Source organism: Panthera leo, chromosome F2, assembly GCF_018350215.1.
Source record: "Panthera leo isolate Ple1 chromosome F2, P.leo_Ple1_pat1.1, whole genome shotgun sequence".
Classification (NCBI taxonomy): Eukaryota; Metazoa; Chordata; class Mammalia; order Carnivora; family Felidae; genus Panthera; species Panthera leo.
Genome location: NC_056695.1, coordinates 21375191 through 21391468, shown reverse-complemented (window position 1 = coordinate 21391468; position 16278 = coordinate 21375191). Strand labels below are relative to the sequence as shown.

Here is a 16278-nt window from a genome sequence, read left to right as displayed (position 1 = left end):
CACTGGAACTATTTTTTTTTTTTGCTTTATTTTAATTCAACATGTATAAACAGTTGGGCTCCCATTTTTGTTATGGGGATACTGAAAAAAAAATTAAGTTCTTAAAAGAAGGAATCATAATTGGGAAAGAAGAGTAATGTGAAATTTCATGAGAATAGAAACCAAAGCAGAATAAAAGTGAGATAAAAAGAAGACATGACTCCTGTTCTTACAGAATTCACCATCTAGCAGGGGAAGCAGACATCTAAATAACTGTAATAGGACAAAGCGGTATGTAAATGAGCCTTTATCACATATTTAGTAGATGCCCAGAGCTGTTCTAAGCATTTTCCATATTAAAATCAATCTTTGCAACCTTTCCATTTTACAAATGAGGAAACTAAATCTCAGAGACTTAATTGTCCAAGTTGATAGCCAGTAAAGACAAGAGTCAGACTAGGTCTGATTCCAGGGTCCAGACTCCTTTCCATACCCTATGGAGTTCAACCACTAAATGCCTGAATTTCCACTTGAATGAAGAAACATTTACTCCCACCCAAGAGGAGGAAGAGGGCAAGTGTCCGTGAAAATTAAAAGGAAGAAATGGCATTTGAGCTGGATATAGAAGGCTAACTAAGAGTTTTGTAGGCAGATGTTCTAGTGAGAGGAAATAGAGATATTGAAGTGTGTTCCCTGCTGAGAGACTTCTCCAGTAATCCTGGGTCCTGGGAAGCTGATTCTGGAAACGTAGACTTAGGTCTAGTCCTAGGTGGCCTCGTTTACCACCCTAATGAGATGTTATTTTAGTGAGTTCTGGGATGGAGGATGAGGATCCTAGTAGGTGAGAAGAAAGTTTTTGTAGCTGCTCAACTCTATCTAAAGAAAAAAAAGTAAAAATGGAATCTCATTTTCCATCTGACTACACTTTTATACTTCCTGTACTTTTCCTTACTAGCATTTACTAAATTATTGTTAAAGAATTACTTTTATAATTGTTCATAGTCGGATCTTTCCTATAAGAGTGTAGTACCTTGATAACTGAACCTGTTGCTCACCATTGTAGCTATGGTGCCCAGCACATAGTGGGTACTCAATAAATGCTTGTTGAACAAAATGAATAATAAACAGTTGTTTATTCTGAAGAAGGCTGACACAGAGGTTCCTTTTAAACACCCGGGTCAGTAATGACACTGTTAACTGATAGGGGGAAATCAGGTTTGATAGTAAAGATAAGAGTTTGATCTTATCCATGTTGAGTATGAAGAGCCCGTGGGATATTCAGATAGCCTTGTCAAATGGAAATAGCTGGAGGTGGAGAATGACTGATGCCTCCTGCTAGAAAATACTTATAAAGAAAAAGGAATGTACCAAATAGAATTCCTCGTAGCCCAGTGTAACCAAAATGTTTGAATGTTTGCATGTCCATAAAAATAACAGTTTACATTAAGTCAGGTGTTTATGCTCTCCATAACAATAAAGAGGAATCATACCGTGTTTTGTAAACAGTGGTCCATGGTAAACGTTTACCAGCACAGGAAAGAACGATTTCCAAAGAAGCCTATAGAACAGAGGGGTTGGACTTAACTACTTCCCACAAGGAAAGAACAAGTAGTTTATTACCTGTCATGCACATTGAACTCCATTCCCAAATAATTTAAATAATTTGAAAATATTAGGATGACAGAAAAGTATAATAGCAAGTACATATTAAGTATTTTTAAATGGGCATTTTGTTTGTGATCTTGAACTTTAATTTTTATCAATACAAAATACAAAATTAGAATTAAAAAGTGGTGGCAGAAATTACCTCAACCTTAGAGGTAGAATTGCTTTTCTGGGGTATTTTTAACAAGCAAAGTAGAGATTGAAACTCTTGTAGTTTTGCTAATTTTGCCATCAAAAGAGATACAATTTGGGAGTCAATGCAGAAAACCCAGGAGTTTTCCTTGTAGGCAAATGACAGTCATTGGAGGAGAGGACTGGTATCTCATTTTAGCAGAGCTGTGACGTTCTTTCAGACAAAATGGATTCATCAACATAAGAAACTCCATGTAGGAGCTCCAGTTAACTTCTAAAAGTCAGCTTCAGTTTCTTAGTCTTTATTATGGAAGACGTCTATATGACCCAGAATTCACAGCGAAGCCTAGAGGAGACAGGGTACAGGCGAGAAATTTTTTTGTCCGATACAGCTTTACCTTGAAATAACATTGAGTTTAATTACCTTCCTTTTCCCATGAAAAGGAAACTTGGCAAAAACACATAAACATTTCCCTCTAAGGAGGAAAAAAGTTTCATGACATCTAAGTTTTGGGTTGTATATTTTTGCAGTGAAAGCTACACTTTGTATTTGTTTCTCAAAGTGATTTAATATTTCACAGTTTAGTGGGCAACCAAAGAAGCATTGAAATTACATCCTTTGAATAAAGCTGGCCCGATTTCGTTCTGTCAGATGCAAACCAGAGATTTTAGTGCAAAATACAAATATAAAGCAGACATTTGTTTAAGCAAACAAGCAATTTGTTCGTGAGTATATCTGATCCTTATTTGAAAGAGATGCGGGCCTGCTCAGCCATTTACATTTGAAAACTATAAACTGTCCCATTGTCCATGAAAATGACCTTATTGGCAGCCTGGGACTTGGAACACCAGTTTCTTCTCTAAGCAGCAACAATGGCTGCATTAACTGCAAGGATGTGCCTTCAGAGAGCCCAAATGAAGTCTTGACATGGGAAAGATAATAGATAGATAAAGGTATTCTGTTACCTTTATCCCGCTTTTCTTCCAGGAAAGTGCTTTACTGGACATTAGATGCCTGGGTAGGGTGGGCATGATCTCCGTAGTGCCCCAAATTACCTGACATTTGTTTCAGAAACAGTTTTACCAGAATATTTCAAGTAAACACATTAGGCTTGGCGAGGGGAGGATGGAGTTGGGAATCCCAACTTGAAAATGAAGGAACAAATGAATTCCACTGTTTGATTTCTCTTACTATAACAAAACCAGTCTCAGGGTGGTAGTTGTTTTTTGTTGTTGTTGTTTTCTTGGGTTTTTTTTTTTTTCTTTTTTTTCATCCTTCTCAATAGACGTTGGATCAGACATTATTTTCAGAGTTTGGTATATCATGAAACATTTTTGAAATCCAGTTCGAATATGTTGCCAGAATCAAATGCCTTTGTCAAGTCTTGGCTCGTAGGAAAAAAAGTACCACTGTAAAACCGTATTTTCTCCCAAATATTATACCGTGATCGACTAGATCCTACTTTTTAATAAATGAGTTCTTAAGAAAAAAAAATATCAAAAATTGACCATTTCCAAAGGACAGAACACCACATGGATAATTTACGGTTTCTGGTTTACTGTGCTGTTCCCCATTCTACCCAAATGGCATCCAAAAGCACTCTTTTCCAGTTTGTACAAGTAGGATAGAGTGGAATCAGGAGCATAAAGGAAGGTTTTGTGTAAAAAGTTCAAGCACTATCGTGCTGAGTTACCCCAACTTTCCATTTTTTATAATCTATTTTTGTTCATCAGGCAAGGAAAGCTGTTTTGAGAGGATAATTCAAAGGTTTGGAAGAAAAGTGGTGTACGTTGTTATAGGAGACGGTGTGGAAGAAGAACAAGGGGCAAAAAAGGTGAGTGTTCATCGATGGGGTTTTTACACCATTTAATTTTTTAGTCCTCAAACTGCTCATTCCTGGATCACTTAAACACGTTCAGTGTCTCTGAAACAAATTACAAATGTGTTCAGAACTGTAAGCAGTGAAAAAGGACAGTCGAATTAAATAAATATGATCTTTTTGAAGAGTGCCCTGTACAAACTCAAAGGTCACGGATGGTTGGTCTTCATAGAACATAGACTTTTAAGCAGAAAGGAAGGTTTAGTGCTGTAGCCGTCACCCGAGATGAAACACTTGTGGTGTCCATGTGAGCATATCCCATTTGGCCGTGGTGGCAGACATTGCCAAGTGATTAAAATCTGCCTGAGCCTGGATCCAGTCTAAGAACCTTCCAGATATTACTTCAGAAAGTCTCTACCAGTTAGTCAGAGCTGGCTTGCCATACCATTTGCTGTCCTAGAGTACAGTGTCTTCCTTTTATCACAAGGTGAGCACCTCACCTCCGTTGGGACACTTGGAGAAGAGGAGAGGGGTGGGTCCAACTATGGGTCCCTCGACTCCCAGTTTGTCCATCATACGTCTTTCTATTCTTCTGCATCCCTGCAAGTGTAATTCTGCCGTTTCCCTTAGCAAAAGCTTTCTCGTTAATGTCTTTCATTGCATTTCAAAGAGAGCGGAGGAAGAGGGGACCACATTTCTTCACTCAGGGACCACTCAGGGTCTTTAGTCTAGTACAGCCCACCTGTGCAATCTTCCTCACCCCAGCACTTGACATTGCGGCCCCTTCAGCCATGCCTAGCTCTTCCTCCGGGCTTTTGCCTCTGCTTGGAATGATCTTTTCCCCAGTGCCCTACTATTGCTGTCTTAATCATTTTTCAAAATCCAGTTCGTGTACCACCATTTCTATTACCCTTGTTTGTAAGAGCTTAATTATAGTAGTTCTCACTCACACTTTAATTGGAAAAGCTGTTGTAAATAGCTTGGATTCTAGAGCAGACAGCCTGCCTTTGAGTTACAGCTCCACTGCTTACCAGTTTTCTGACTTTGAGAATTATGTACCCCTCCTCTTTTTCTTTCCTTTTCTATAAATGGCAATCATAACAGCATCTAGCTCCTTTGGCTGTTTTAAGGATTAGATTTAGTTAAGACGTGAAAGCCATAAGACAGCCTGATACGTATAAAGTGTGCAACAGAAGGTAGCATTGTTATTCAGTAGTTATGGATATGCCTGTTGCAGCAGTAAAATGTGAGCTCAAGAGGTAGGGAACTTATTCTGCTTAGCCTGTTGCTTGAGAATTTGTTTTCAAAACTTTTTTTACAACTCTCTACATCTTGACGCATAGTCTCTAAATATTTTTTTTTAATTGAAGAGATTTAAATTAAATTGAAGAATATATTTAAGTATTTTACGAGGTTAATCAATGCAACTGTTTCCCCTTCCTTTCCCCCACACACTCACTGATAGACATCACTATATAATTCCACAACGGATGCAACAATTCATCTCTTCTGAAGTATTCCAGTATGCAGTGGAAGCGATGCAGAAAGTCACCAGCATATAGACTCAGCATTCAGCATGACACATGGCCAGCCTTCTTATAGAGTCTGAAGATGATTTAATTCACCTTCAGTGCCTCTGAATTCTAACAAAACCGTAGAAAGTGACCCGAATTCTGTAAATGATGGCTTATTTCGGTTATACCCATTGATACACAGTTGTGTGCCCAGGATTACGCACCCCCTGAGTGGGATTGGTGCGGATGGAAACCCACACACAATTCAGATCCAATAGAGGTTTGCCGAGCTGCACGTGCAATGTAACGGCTCGTTCTAACATCCCAGGTTCACCGGTGGGCAACCACCATGATGGTTACGTACATCTGTCGGCCCTTCAGGCTGTTTTCATAAAAGGAAATTTTTCCCAGACTAAATTAGAATACCCCAAACTCAACCCTGGAGAGTTAAAGAGAGGTTTGATGGGAATCCAGACTTTAGGTCTTTTTAGCAAAGCTTCTGGAATCCCCACGCCGTTCCTAGACAGGACCTCCTCGTGGCTAGTGGGATAGTCAGGAGTGTCAAAGTGGAGAGCAGCGTTTCATGGCCCCGCGGCCCAGGGCCAAAGATGTGAATCTGCACCCCACCCTCCCCCCCCCCCCCCAAGGCTGGTCCTTCTTCCTCTACCAGTCACCAAAAAGTTTTAATTTTAAGAGAAGGTTGCAAAAACATGGCTTGCTAGCTTGTGGTAGACCGAAAGATGCTTGTAAAAAGTGGTGACTTAGAGCACCGTGGAATCCCATGGGTCCTAGCAAGGCTTCTTGGGGTGAGTCCCTTGCTAAACCTTTTAGAGCAGCATGTTTCTTAGATGTTCATCACGGGTGAGCATAACGTGGAAAAAGTAAAGGAATTCTTGGTTTAATGTTACAACTGGAAGTATTACAGTAATAGGGCTAAGAGTATTTGTTCTCTCTGCAGAACAGTTAAAACTGTTTCCACTGTTTATCTTTGAACGTGTTGTTCTTTTTACTTGGGACAAACACACCTGTGCCGAAAAGAATTAGGCAGCTGCCCATGAAGAACAGGCTTTTTGAATTTTTTGACTGTGAATGAATATTCTTAGCTTCAGTTTTCTGTTTTGATTTTGTGGGATGAGTGTAATGTGGTAAGGGTCCAGTACTATCTGTTGTGAACAAACTCTTGGCACCTTGAGACCCGCCAGTGTGGGAATTCTAACAAAACCATGACCATGAGTTACAAGACTGTTTATGTGTATATGTACAAGGCACGGATTTTTCAGAAGGTTCAGATTCCTGATAACCTTGCATAAAATTCAGATGTCATCATTCCCCCCCAGTGACAAATTTGACTATTCCTGTCTTATATTCTGTCTAACCTTATTCTGTTAACTAGTATTTAAATAGTAGTACTTTGTGGGGTGCCTGGGTGGCTCAGTCGGTTGAGCGTCCAGCTTCGGCTCAGGTCATGATCTCACGGTTTATGAGTTCGAGCCCCACGTCTGGCTCTGTGATGACAGCTTGGATTCTGCGTCTCCCTCTCTCTCTGCCCCTCCCTCGCTTGCACTCAGTCTCTCTCTCTCAAAAATAAACAAACATTAAAAAAAATTAAAAAGAAATAAGATGGTTATCCATGCTGTAGAAAGATTAATAATCATAATGGTAAAAGAATTACTATCAATTATAAGGCCCTTATTATGTCCCAGACTCACTCTCAGGCACTTCCTATCCATTATCTCATTAAATCCTCACCATCATTCTGTGAGGAAGGAGTCCTTAGACCCACTTTATATATGAGAAAACCAAGGTTCAGGAAAGTAAATAATCTGGCCAAGATCACAGAACTTAGGAGTAGCCAAACTAGGACCGTGAGATGTGGCCCAAAGTCCCTTTAGATTAAAAACTTTATTTCCATATCTTAAATATGATTTGATTCACAAAAAAGAATTTTCATGCTTATTTTTTAAATTATTAGAATAAAGTATGCCTTGTTTGCTTTTTTTTTTTTTTTTCCTTTCAGGAGGCAGATAGAACCATGTTCTCTTTCTCCCAGGTTTTCTTAAAATTTTAAGAAAAAATCAATTCTGATATAGTTTGTGAGCATTCTAGATTATTAAATAAAATAGTGAAGCTCTGTGAGTTTCAGTCAGAAAATGTTTTGCAAAATCATTTTGCAGTTCTTCTAAATCAATTCTGACCATTTAGCTTGTCTCTCTTAGTTTTCTAAGTCCTTTTAAAAATCCAATACACCTCTCTAAATAATGTTCTTTTGCTTGAGGTAGTTCCTTTTTTCAAGCTCAGAAATGAAACCAGTTAAGTATTCTGCCCGTTGCCGGTTTCCTGATGGTTGATTGAAGTCCGAAGTCTGTTCTGTCACCTTTGTTCTCTTTGCCAATATAGTCCCAGGGCTTTCCTCAGTAATTTCATCTAATTCTATAATTCATATCCTGAGAACACACCCCCTCAAAGAGAATAAGTTAAAAATACCTTTGTTTACTTAAAGGAACAACTGTATTCCAAAAAGATCTCTTACAAGAGTTTTCTGCCAGGATCTCTTTGTTCCTAGAAAGGCTTCAGAGAATGTGAGAAGCCATCTACCTCTGGATCCCTTTTTCTGACGTGTCTTTTGTTGTCAAAATCTGCCAGGCTTTCTTTCTGTATCATAGAAATCTATGTTTCCCTAATACAGTATACAATAGTAGGCATATGTATGAATGAAAAAAAAAAAATCAAATGTAACGGTCTTCTGCATACGGACAGCAATTTTCATTCCTAGAGTAAAAGTGGCCTTGTTTTATAACTCTACAACTAAACTCCCTTTGCTTACTTTTCCGAGAACTACTTAAAATTAATCACGTGTGAACACCAGAGAGAAAATGGCAAGCATCCATTATTGCGTAATGGCAAAGGCTTCATCAATAAATGTCTATTTAATTTATTTGTTTGTTTAGATTTTTTCAGTGTAGCTGACACGCAGTGTTACGTTAGGTTCGGATGTACAACACAGTGATTCCATAACTGTATACATTATTCTATGCTTCTTACGAGTGTAGCTACCATCTATCACCATGCAACACTATCACGATACCATTGATTAGATTCCCTATGCTGTACCTTTGATCACCACGACTTGCTCATTCCATACTCTGCTTCATCCATTTTGCCCATCCCCCCACCCTTGTTCCCTCTGGCAGCCACCAGTATGTTCTCTGAATTTGTGGGGCTGCTTCAGCTTTTTGTTTCTTTGTTTTATGTTGGTTTTTAGATTCCACGTCTAAGTGAAATCATATGGCATTTGTCTTTCTCCGGCTTATTTCACTTCGCATAATACACTCTGGGTCCATCCATGTTGCCACAAATGGCAAGATCTCATTTTTTTATGGCTGAGTAATATTCCTTCGTATATATACCACATCTTTTTTTATCCATTCATCTATCAGGGGACACTTAGCTTTCTTCTGTATCCTGGTTATTGTAATAATGCTGCAATAAATGTAGTGATGCATACATCTTTTTGAATTAGTGTTTTTATTTTCTTTGGGTAAATGCAATTCTGAGTGGAATTACTGGATGCAGTATTTCTATTTTTAATTTTTGGAGGAAACTCCATACTGTTTTCCACAGTGGTTGTACCAATTTACATTCCCACCAACAGTGCATGTGAGGGTTTCTTTTTCTTCACATTCTCATCAGCACTTGCTTATTTTTTGTCTTTTTGATGTTAGCCTTACACCAGTAGGTATAAGGTGATCATTGAGGTTTTGATTTGCATTTTCCTGATGATTAATGATGTGCTGAGCATCTTTTCGTATGTCTCTCTTTCATCTGTAGATCTTCTTTGGAAAAATGTATATTCAGGTCCCCTGCCCATTTTTAATCAGATTATTTGTTTTACTGGAGTTGGCTTACATAAGTTTTTAATACATTTTAGATATTAACCCCTTATCAGATATATCATTAGCAAATACCTTCTCCCATTCAGTTGGTTCCCTTTTCATTTTGTTGATGGTTCCCTTTGCTGTGCAAAAAGCTTTTTATTTTAATGTGATCCCCATAGTTTTGCTTTTGTTTTTCCTTGCCTAAGGAGACCTCATCTAGTAAAATGTTGCTAAGGCTCATGTCAAAGAGATTACTTACTGCCTATGTTTTCTTCTAGGACTGTGATGGTTTCAGGTTGCACATTCAAGTCTTGCATCCATTTTGAGTTTATTTTTGTGTATGGTATAAGAAAGTGGTCTAGTTCTTTTCTTTTGCATATAACTGTCCAATCTGCCCAGCAACATTTATCGAAGAGACAGCCTTTTCCCTACTGTATATTCTTGACTCCATTGTTGTAGATTAATGGACCATATGCATATGGGTTTACTTCTGGACTGTTTTGTTCTCTTTATCTGTGTGTTTGTTTTTGTGCCAGTACCATACTATTTTGATTACTATAGCTTTATAGTGTACCTTAATATCTAAGACTGTGATATCTCCAGCTTTGTTCTTTCTCAGGATTGCTTTGGCTGTTTAGGGTCTTTTGTGGTTCCATACAAAGTTTCGAATTATCTGTTCTAGTTCTGTGAAAAATGCTATTGGTATTTCAGTATTGATTGCAATCGAATCTGTAGATTGCTTTGGATAGTATGGGAATTTTAACAATATTAATTCTTTGAATCCATGAGTATGGAATGTCTTCTCATTTATTTGTGTCATCCTAAATTTTTTTCCATCAGTGTTTTATTCAGAGTATAGTTCATTCATCTCCTTGATTAAGTTTATTCTTAGGTATTTTATCCTTTTTGGTACAGTTGTAAATGGAATTGTTTTCTTAATTTCATTTTGCTGCTTCATTATTACTTCTAATAGTTTTTGCATGGGTCTTTAGGGTTTTCTATGTATAGTATCATGTCATCTGCAAATAGTGACAGTTTACTTCTTTCTTCCCAATTTGGATGGCTTTTCTTTTTCTTGTCTCATTGCTACAGCTAGGACTTCTATTTTATGCTATTATCTTTCATTTCTAATTATTCTACATCAAATAAAAGTGTAAGAGTAGAAATTCTTGTCTTGTTCTTGATCTTAGAGGAAAAGTTCCCAGTCTTTCACCATTGAGTGTGATGTTTGCTGTGGGTTTATATCATATATGGTCTTTGTTATGTTGAGGTACGTTCCTTAGAACCTACTTTGTTGAGAGTTTTTATCACAAACAGATGTTAAATTTTGTCAAATTTATTTTCTGCATCTATTGAGATTGCAAATTGAGATCATTTTTATCCTTGATTTTGTTAATGTGGTGTATCACTTTGATATATTTCCAGATGTTGAACAGAATAAATCATACTTGATTGTGGTGGAAAGATCCTTTTAATATATTGTTGAATGTGATTTGCTAATTTTTGTTGAGGACTTTTGCATTTATGTTCACCAGGGATATTTGCCTGTAATTTTTTTTTTAAGTAGTGTTTTTGGTTTTGGTATCAGGGTAATGCTGATCCCCTAGATTGTATTTGGAAGCTTTTCTTCCTTTTCTATTGTTGGGAATACTTTCAGAGAATAGATATTAACTCTTCTTTAAATATTTGATGGGCTACTTACTTCAGCAGCACATAAACTAAAATTGGAACAATAAATGTTTAACAGAATTCACCGTCTGGTCCTGGACATTTTTGGTTTGTTGGAAATTTTTGGTTACTGATTTAATTTCATTACTAGTAATTGGTTTGTTCAGATTTTCTATTTCTTCCTGATTATGTTTGGAAGATTATATGTTTTTAGGAATCCATCCATTACTTCTAAGTTGTCCAATTTGTTGGCATATAATCTTTCATAGTCTTTAATAATATTTCGTAGTTACAGTGTAGGTTGTTATTTCTCTCCTTTTATTTCTGATTTTATTTATTGGGGTCTTTTTTTTTTCATGAGTCTGGCGAAAGGTTTATCAATTTTATCTTTTTTTAAATGTTTTGAGTGTGAGAGAGCACAAGTGGGGAAAGGGCGAGAGAGAGAGAGAGAGAGAGAGAGAGAGAATGAGAATCCCAAGCAGGCTCTGCACTATCAGCACAGATACTGACTTGGGACTTGAACTTACAAACTGAGACCATGACCTGAGCTGAAATCAAGAGTTGGACACTTAACCAACTCAGCCACCCAGTCACCCTAATTTTGTTTATCTTTTCCATGATCCAGATCTTGGTTTCATTGGTATTTTCTGTTATTTTTAAATCTCTATTTTATTTATTTATACTTTGAACTTTATTATTTCCTTCCTTCTAGTAACTTTGGGCTTTTTTCTTAAGTATAAGGTTAGATTATTTGAGATTTTCCCTGTTTCTTGAAGTAGGCCTGAATCACTGTAAATTTCCCTCTTGGAACTGCTTTCACTGTGTCCTAAAGATTTTGGACCTTTGTGTTTTTATTTTCACTTGTCTCTTTGTATTTTTTGCTTTCTCTTTAATTTCTTTGTTGACCCATTAGCCTCAACATCTTTGTGGGTTTTTTTCCGGTTTTTTCTTATAATTGAATTCTACTGTCATACTGTTTGGGTCTGAAAAAATATTTGAAATGATTTCAATCTTCTTAAATTTTTAAGATTTGTTTTGTGGCCCAGCTTGTGATCTGTCCTCAAGAACATTCCAAGTGCACTTGAAAAGAATGTGTATGCTATTGTTTTGGGATGGAATGTTCTGTATATATCTGCCAAACCCATCGTGTCTAATGTGTCATTCAAAGCCACTGTTCCTTGTTGATTTTCTGTCTGATTGATCTATCCATTGATGTAAGGGGGTGGCTGTTAAAGTCCTCTCTTATTATTGTATTACTGTCATTTTTTCCCTTTTGTTTCCATTAATAGTTGTATTATGTATTTAAGTGCTCCAGTGTTGAGTGCATAAATATTTACAGTTATTATATCCTCTGGTTGGATTGATCTCTTTATCATGCAGTACCCTTCTTTGTCTCTTATTACAGTCTTTGTTTCAAGTCTATTTTTGTCTGATATAAGCATTGATACCCCAGCTTTTTTGTTTATTTCCATTTGCATGGAATATCTTTTACATCCCTTTTACTTTCAGTCGTATGTGCCTTTAGGTCTGAATTGAGTGTCTTATAGGCAGCATATAGATGGGTCTTGTTTTTGTATCCATTTCATCACCCTTATGTCTTTTGACTGGAGAATTTAGACCATTTAAGGTACTTATTAATAGGATGTACTTATTGCTATTTTGTTAACTGGTTGCTGGTTGTTTTTGTGTTCTTCTCTTGCTCTCTTCCTTTGTGTTATACTTGGTCCCCTCTCTTTGTTTCTTATGTATCTGTTATTGGTTTTTGGTTTGTAGTTACCATGAGGTTCATATATGATATCCTAAATATATCGCAGCCCATGTTAAGTTGATGGTCACTTAAAAACAAATACATTCTAAAAGAACTTCATTTTTACTTACATGTTTTATGCACATGTTGTCATAGTTTACATTTTTTTATTTTGTGAGTTCTCTTAACTAATTTTATAGGTGTAGTTGATTTTATTACTTTTGTCTTTAACCTTCATAGTAGCTTTATAAATGATTGTTCTACTACATTTACTGTATATTTACTTTTACTCATGAAGTTTTGTCCTTTCATAATTTTCTCCTAAGTATAGTTTTTTCTCTTCCACTTGAAGAATTTAACATTTTTTGTAATGCCAGTTTAGTGGTGATGAACTCCTTTAACTTTTGTTTTGGGAAACTCTCTCCTTCAATTCTGAATGATAATCTTCCCTGATATTCTTGGTTGTAGGTTTTTTCCTTTCAGCACTTCGAAAAGACCATGCCACTCCCTTCTAGCCTGAAAAGTCTGTGCTGAAAAATTAGCTGATAACCTTGTGGGGACTTCCCTTATATGTAACTAATTACTTCTGTCTTGCTGCTTTAAAAATTTTTATCTTTAAATTTTGTCATTAATTATTACATGTCATGGTATGGACTTTATTGGGTTCATCTTGTGGGGAATTCTCTGAACTTCCTGAACCTGAGTGTCTCTTTCCTTTCCCAAATTAGGAAAGTTTTCTGCCCCTCTATTCGGGACCCCTATAATGCAAATATTTGTTTGCTTGATGTTGTCTAAGAGATCTTTTAACCTATCCTCATTTTGTAAACTTTTTTTTTTCCTTTTGCTGTTCAGCTTGAGTGGTTTCCATTACCCTTTCTTCCAAATCACTGACCTGTTCTGCATCCTGTAATCTGCTGTCAATTTCCTCTAGTATATTTTTCATTTCAGTTTTATATTCTCCCACTTTAATTGGTCCTTTGCTATATTTTATTTTTTATGTTGAAATTCTTACTGAATTCATCCACTCTTAAGGCTAGCAAGCATTTATAGGACCATTACTTTGAACTCTATCAAGTAGATTGCTTACCTCCGTTTCATTTAGTTTGTGTTCTGGGGTTTTAGCTCGTTCATTTTTTGGAGTATAATCCTTTGTCTCCTCATTTTGCATGACTTTCTATGTTTGTTTACATGAATTCAGCAAAACAGCTATTTCTCCTAAATTTGAAGGAATGATCTTATAGACTGTGTATGTCTGGTAACTTTGGCTGGACTGCTGGAGCTGTGGCCGGCATGGACTTGGGGTCAGTGCTGGGGCTGCCCTCGTGGGATGACCAGAGCTTAAGTAGGCATAGGTCAGGGTGGTCCTGGTGCTCTTTGTGCAGAGCCTAGCAGGATAGCTGAAGTGGGTATAAGCCAGTGTATCTCAGAGTGTTTTGTGCACGAGTGCCCTGGGCAGCTAGAGCCAAGGCCGGCATGGGCCGTGGCTTCTCAGGGTCCTATAGGCTAGGGTGCCCTGGCAAGTGATCTGCAGCAAAGTGGTATGTATCTGGAGTGTTTTGAGGTGCTTTGTGCTGGTCTCACCTTGGCAAGATGACTGGAGCTATAGTGAGCACAGGTATACCACCATGAGAGTCACCTTAGTGGAACAGCTGGGGCTCTGGTGGGCTCACTGAGGTAGTGGGTCCACTATGGTGCCCAGACCCTGCCCTGGTTCATACCGTCAAGGTGGAAAGAGAACATAAATTGCGGGGCTTGCCAGCCACTCCAATTTAGAGAGATTTTCAGCAGTTCCCTCACTGGTGGAGTTCTAGGATTGGATCCTTTATATTCTAGTTGCCCTTTAAACTGCAACTCTGTTTCGTGGCCCAGGAGAGACAAATATGTTCATGGTTTCTTGGTACTATTCCTCCCTGTTGCAATCCACAGCATTGGAAGCGGGGCGTTCCTGACTCGGTTTCTCTTGCCATTCTCTACCTGGTCTTTTGTTTTGCAGAAGCTGTTCAGTCAACCCTCAGTTCTTCAGGAGATATTGCTAAATACATAAATAAGTGTATATTTGGTATATTCATGGAGGAGGTGGATTCAGGGTCTTCCTACATTGCCATCTTGGACTAGACAAATTCAAAAAATGTCCATTTTAAATATGAACTCTAAAATTTGCTCACATCCAAGATGCAGTAGAGAACGTGATTACTAATGTTCAATTCTAAGTTTATTCAGAATATGAGAAAAATGAGAGCTGCTTTTATTAAAAAACGGTAACACTTTTTGCAGATTTGAGACTTCCTAACACCAAGTACAGTAAATTTTGTTATTCTAAAGCCATTAATTTTATTTACTGCTTAATGAGCATATTATATATGCCAGATCTTGAATTGGATTTCATCTTTGTTCTTAAAGAATTCACTTCTGTCTCGAGTAGAAGCAGATATGCAAATACTAAAAGAGCAATGCCATGCAATAAATTTCGTGATGAATTTTTAGAATAATCTATCTTCCAAGATCTTTTTATTTACAATTTGAGAAGTATTTGTACCTCCATATGCCAATCTTCTAGAGATAATACATGCATATGAAAGCACAGTTATGGTCTTTTTTTAACAATGTATCCTGGCATTCATTCCATATAAGTGTATGGAGTTCTGCATCTCTAATTTCTTTACATGGCTGCGCTATGCTTTAATAACTTCCCTGAGGCTGAACATTTAGGTGATTTTCATATTTACTATTACAAACAGTTCTGTAGTAAATGTTCTTTATGTGATTCATGCATGGACAAGTGTATCTCTGGGGAAAATTCCTAGAAGTACAATACCTAAGCTAAAGGTTATGTGCTTTTATGTTTGTAAATATTTTATTAATACATTCTTAGTAATTCAGCAAAATTCAATTTACACGTGAGTGTCCATGCACCCAGCTTTTAATGTTAATAAGTGCAAAATACTAGATGAGGAGGAGAGGTAGCATAAAGGGATTTAGAAAATTGCACACATGGACAAGAGGAGCAGGAAGGAGGTGTCATTTTCCCATTATTCAGGGAATAGTTTCTAACACTGTAAAAACTTGTACTACTTTCCAATATTTCGGCTTTGGAATCCATTCTCAATAATGCCTAATCTTAATAAACTAATAATATACTCACCACCTATCATTTCTGTTAATATTTGTGGTTAGCTCTTTTCATTCCCATGGCTCCAGTTAAGTGATGGAATATCTTCATTTAGTCATTCTGTGTCATTCCATCTGAATATCAGCTGATGAACTAACCCAGTTCACCCACTCGGATTTGTTTGGTGTTCCCCTCCTCCAGCCCATGACCAGGACACATGAATTGTTTCCTCATTTGTGTCCCGTCCATTGTACCCACTCCATTTCTACTATCCTTCTGCATACTTTCTCTGCTACTGGCCAGCCACACCTCTCTATTCCATCCTTCCTAGTTAGACATTCCAAGTGTTTCTACCTAGAAAAATGTCCTTCCTCATTAGTCCTTATTATGAACATATCATTCACAGCTCATCACCTCCATACTAAATTTTCTGTACATCCCTCCTATCAGCCTTGTCATAGACTATATCCTGACTGAGAGCCCTTTCCCATCTACCTAACCAGCTCTGCCCATTCTTCAAATTCAGTGCAGGCTCAGCGTACCCTCTCCAGCTTACAACTGAGCTTTCTTCTCTCTGAATTTATTCATTGATTCTTTTTTGTTTTATTGAGATATAATTGATAGACATTACTGTTTAAGTTTGAGAAGGTGTACAGCATAATGATGTGAGTTACATATATTGCAGGGTGATTGCCACGGTAAGTTAATATCTATCATTATAGCTACAAAAAAATGAGAACTCTTAGGATTTACTCTAAAGCAGTGTTAT

At 37.3% G+C, this 16278-nt stretch overlaps 1 protein-coding gene across 1 annotated transcript in view; it reads left to right on the top strand.

Annotated features, from left to right (window-relative positions):
- Positions 1 to 16278, top strand: part of EYA1 (EYA transcriptional coactivator and phosphatase 1) — a 169367-nt gene that overhangs the window by 146314 nt on the left and 6775 nt on the right. The window contains exon 17 of the mRNA XM_042924177.1: positions 3511 to 3611. Within this exon, the coding sequence (XP_042780111.1) occupies positions 3511 to 3611 (101 nt within the window). The remainder of the gene's footprint in view (positions 1 to 3510; positions 3612 to 16278) is intronic.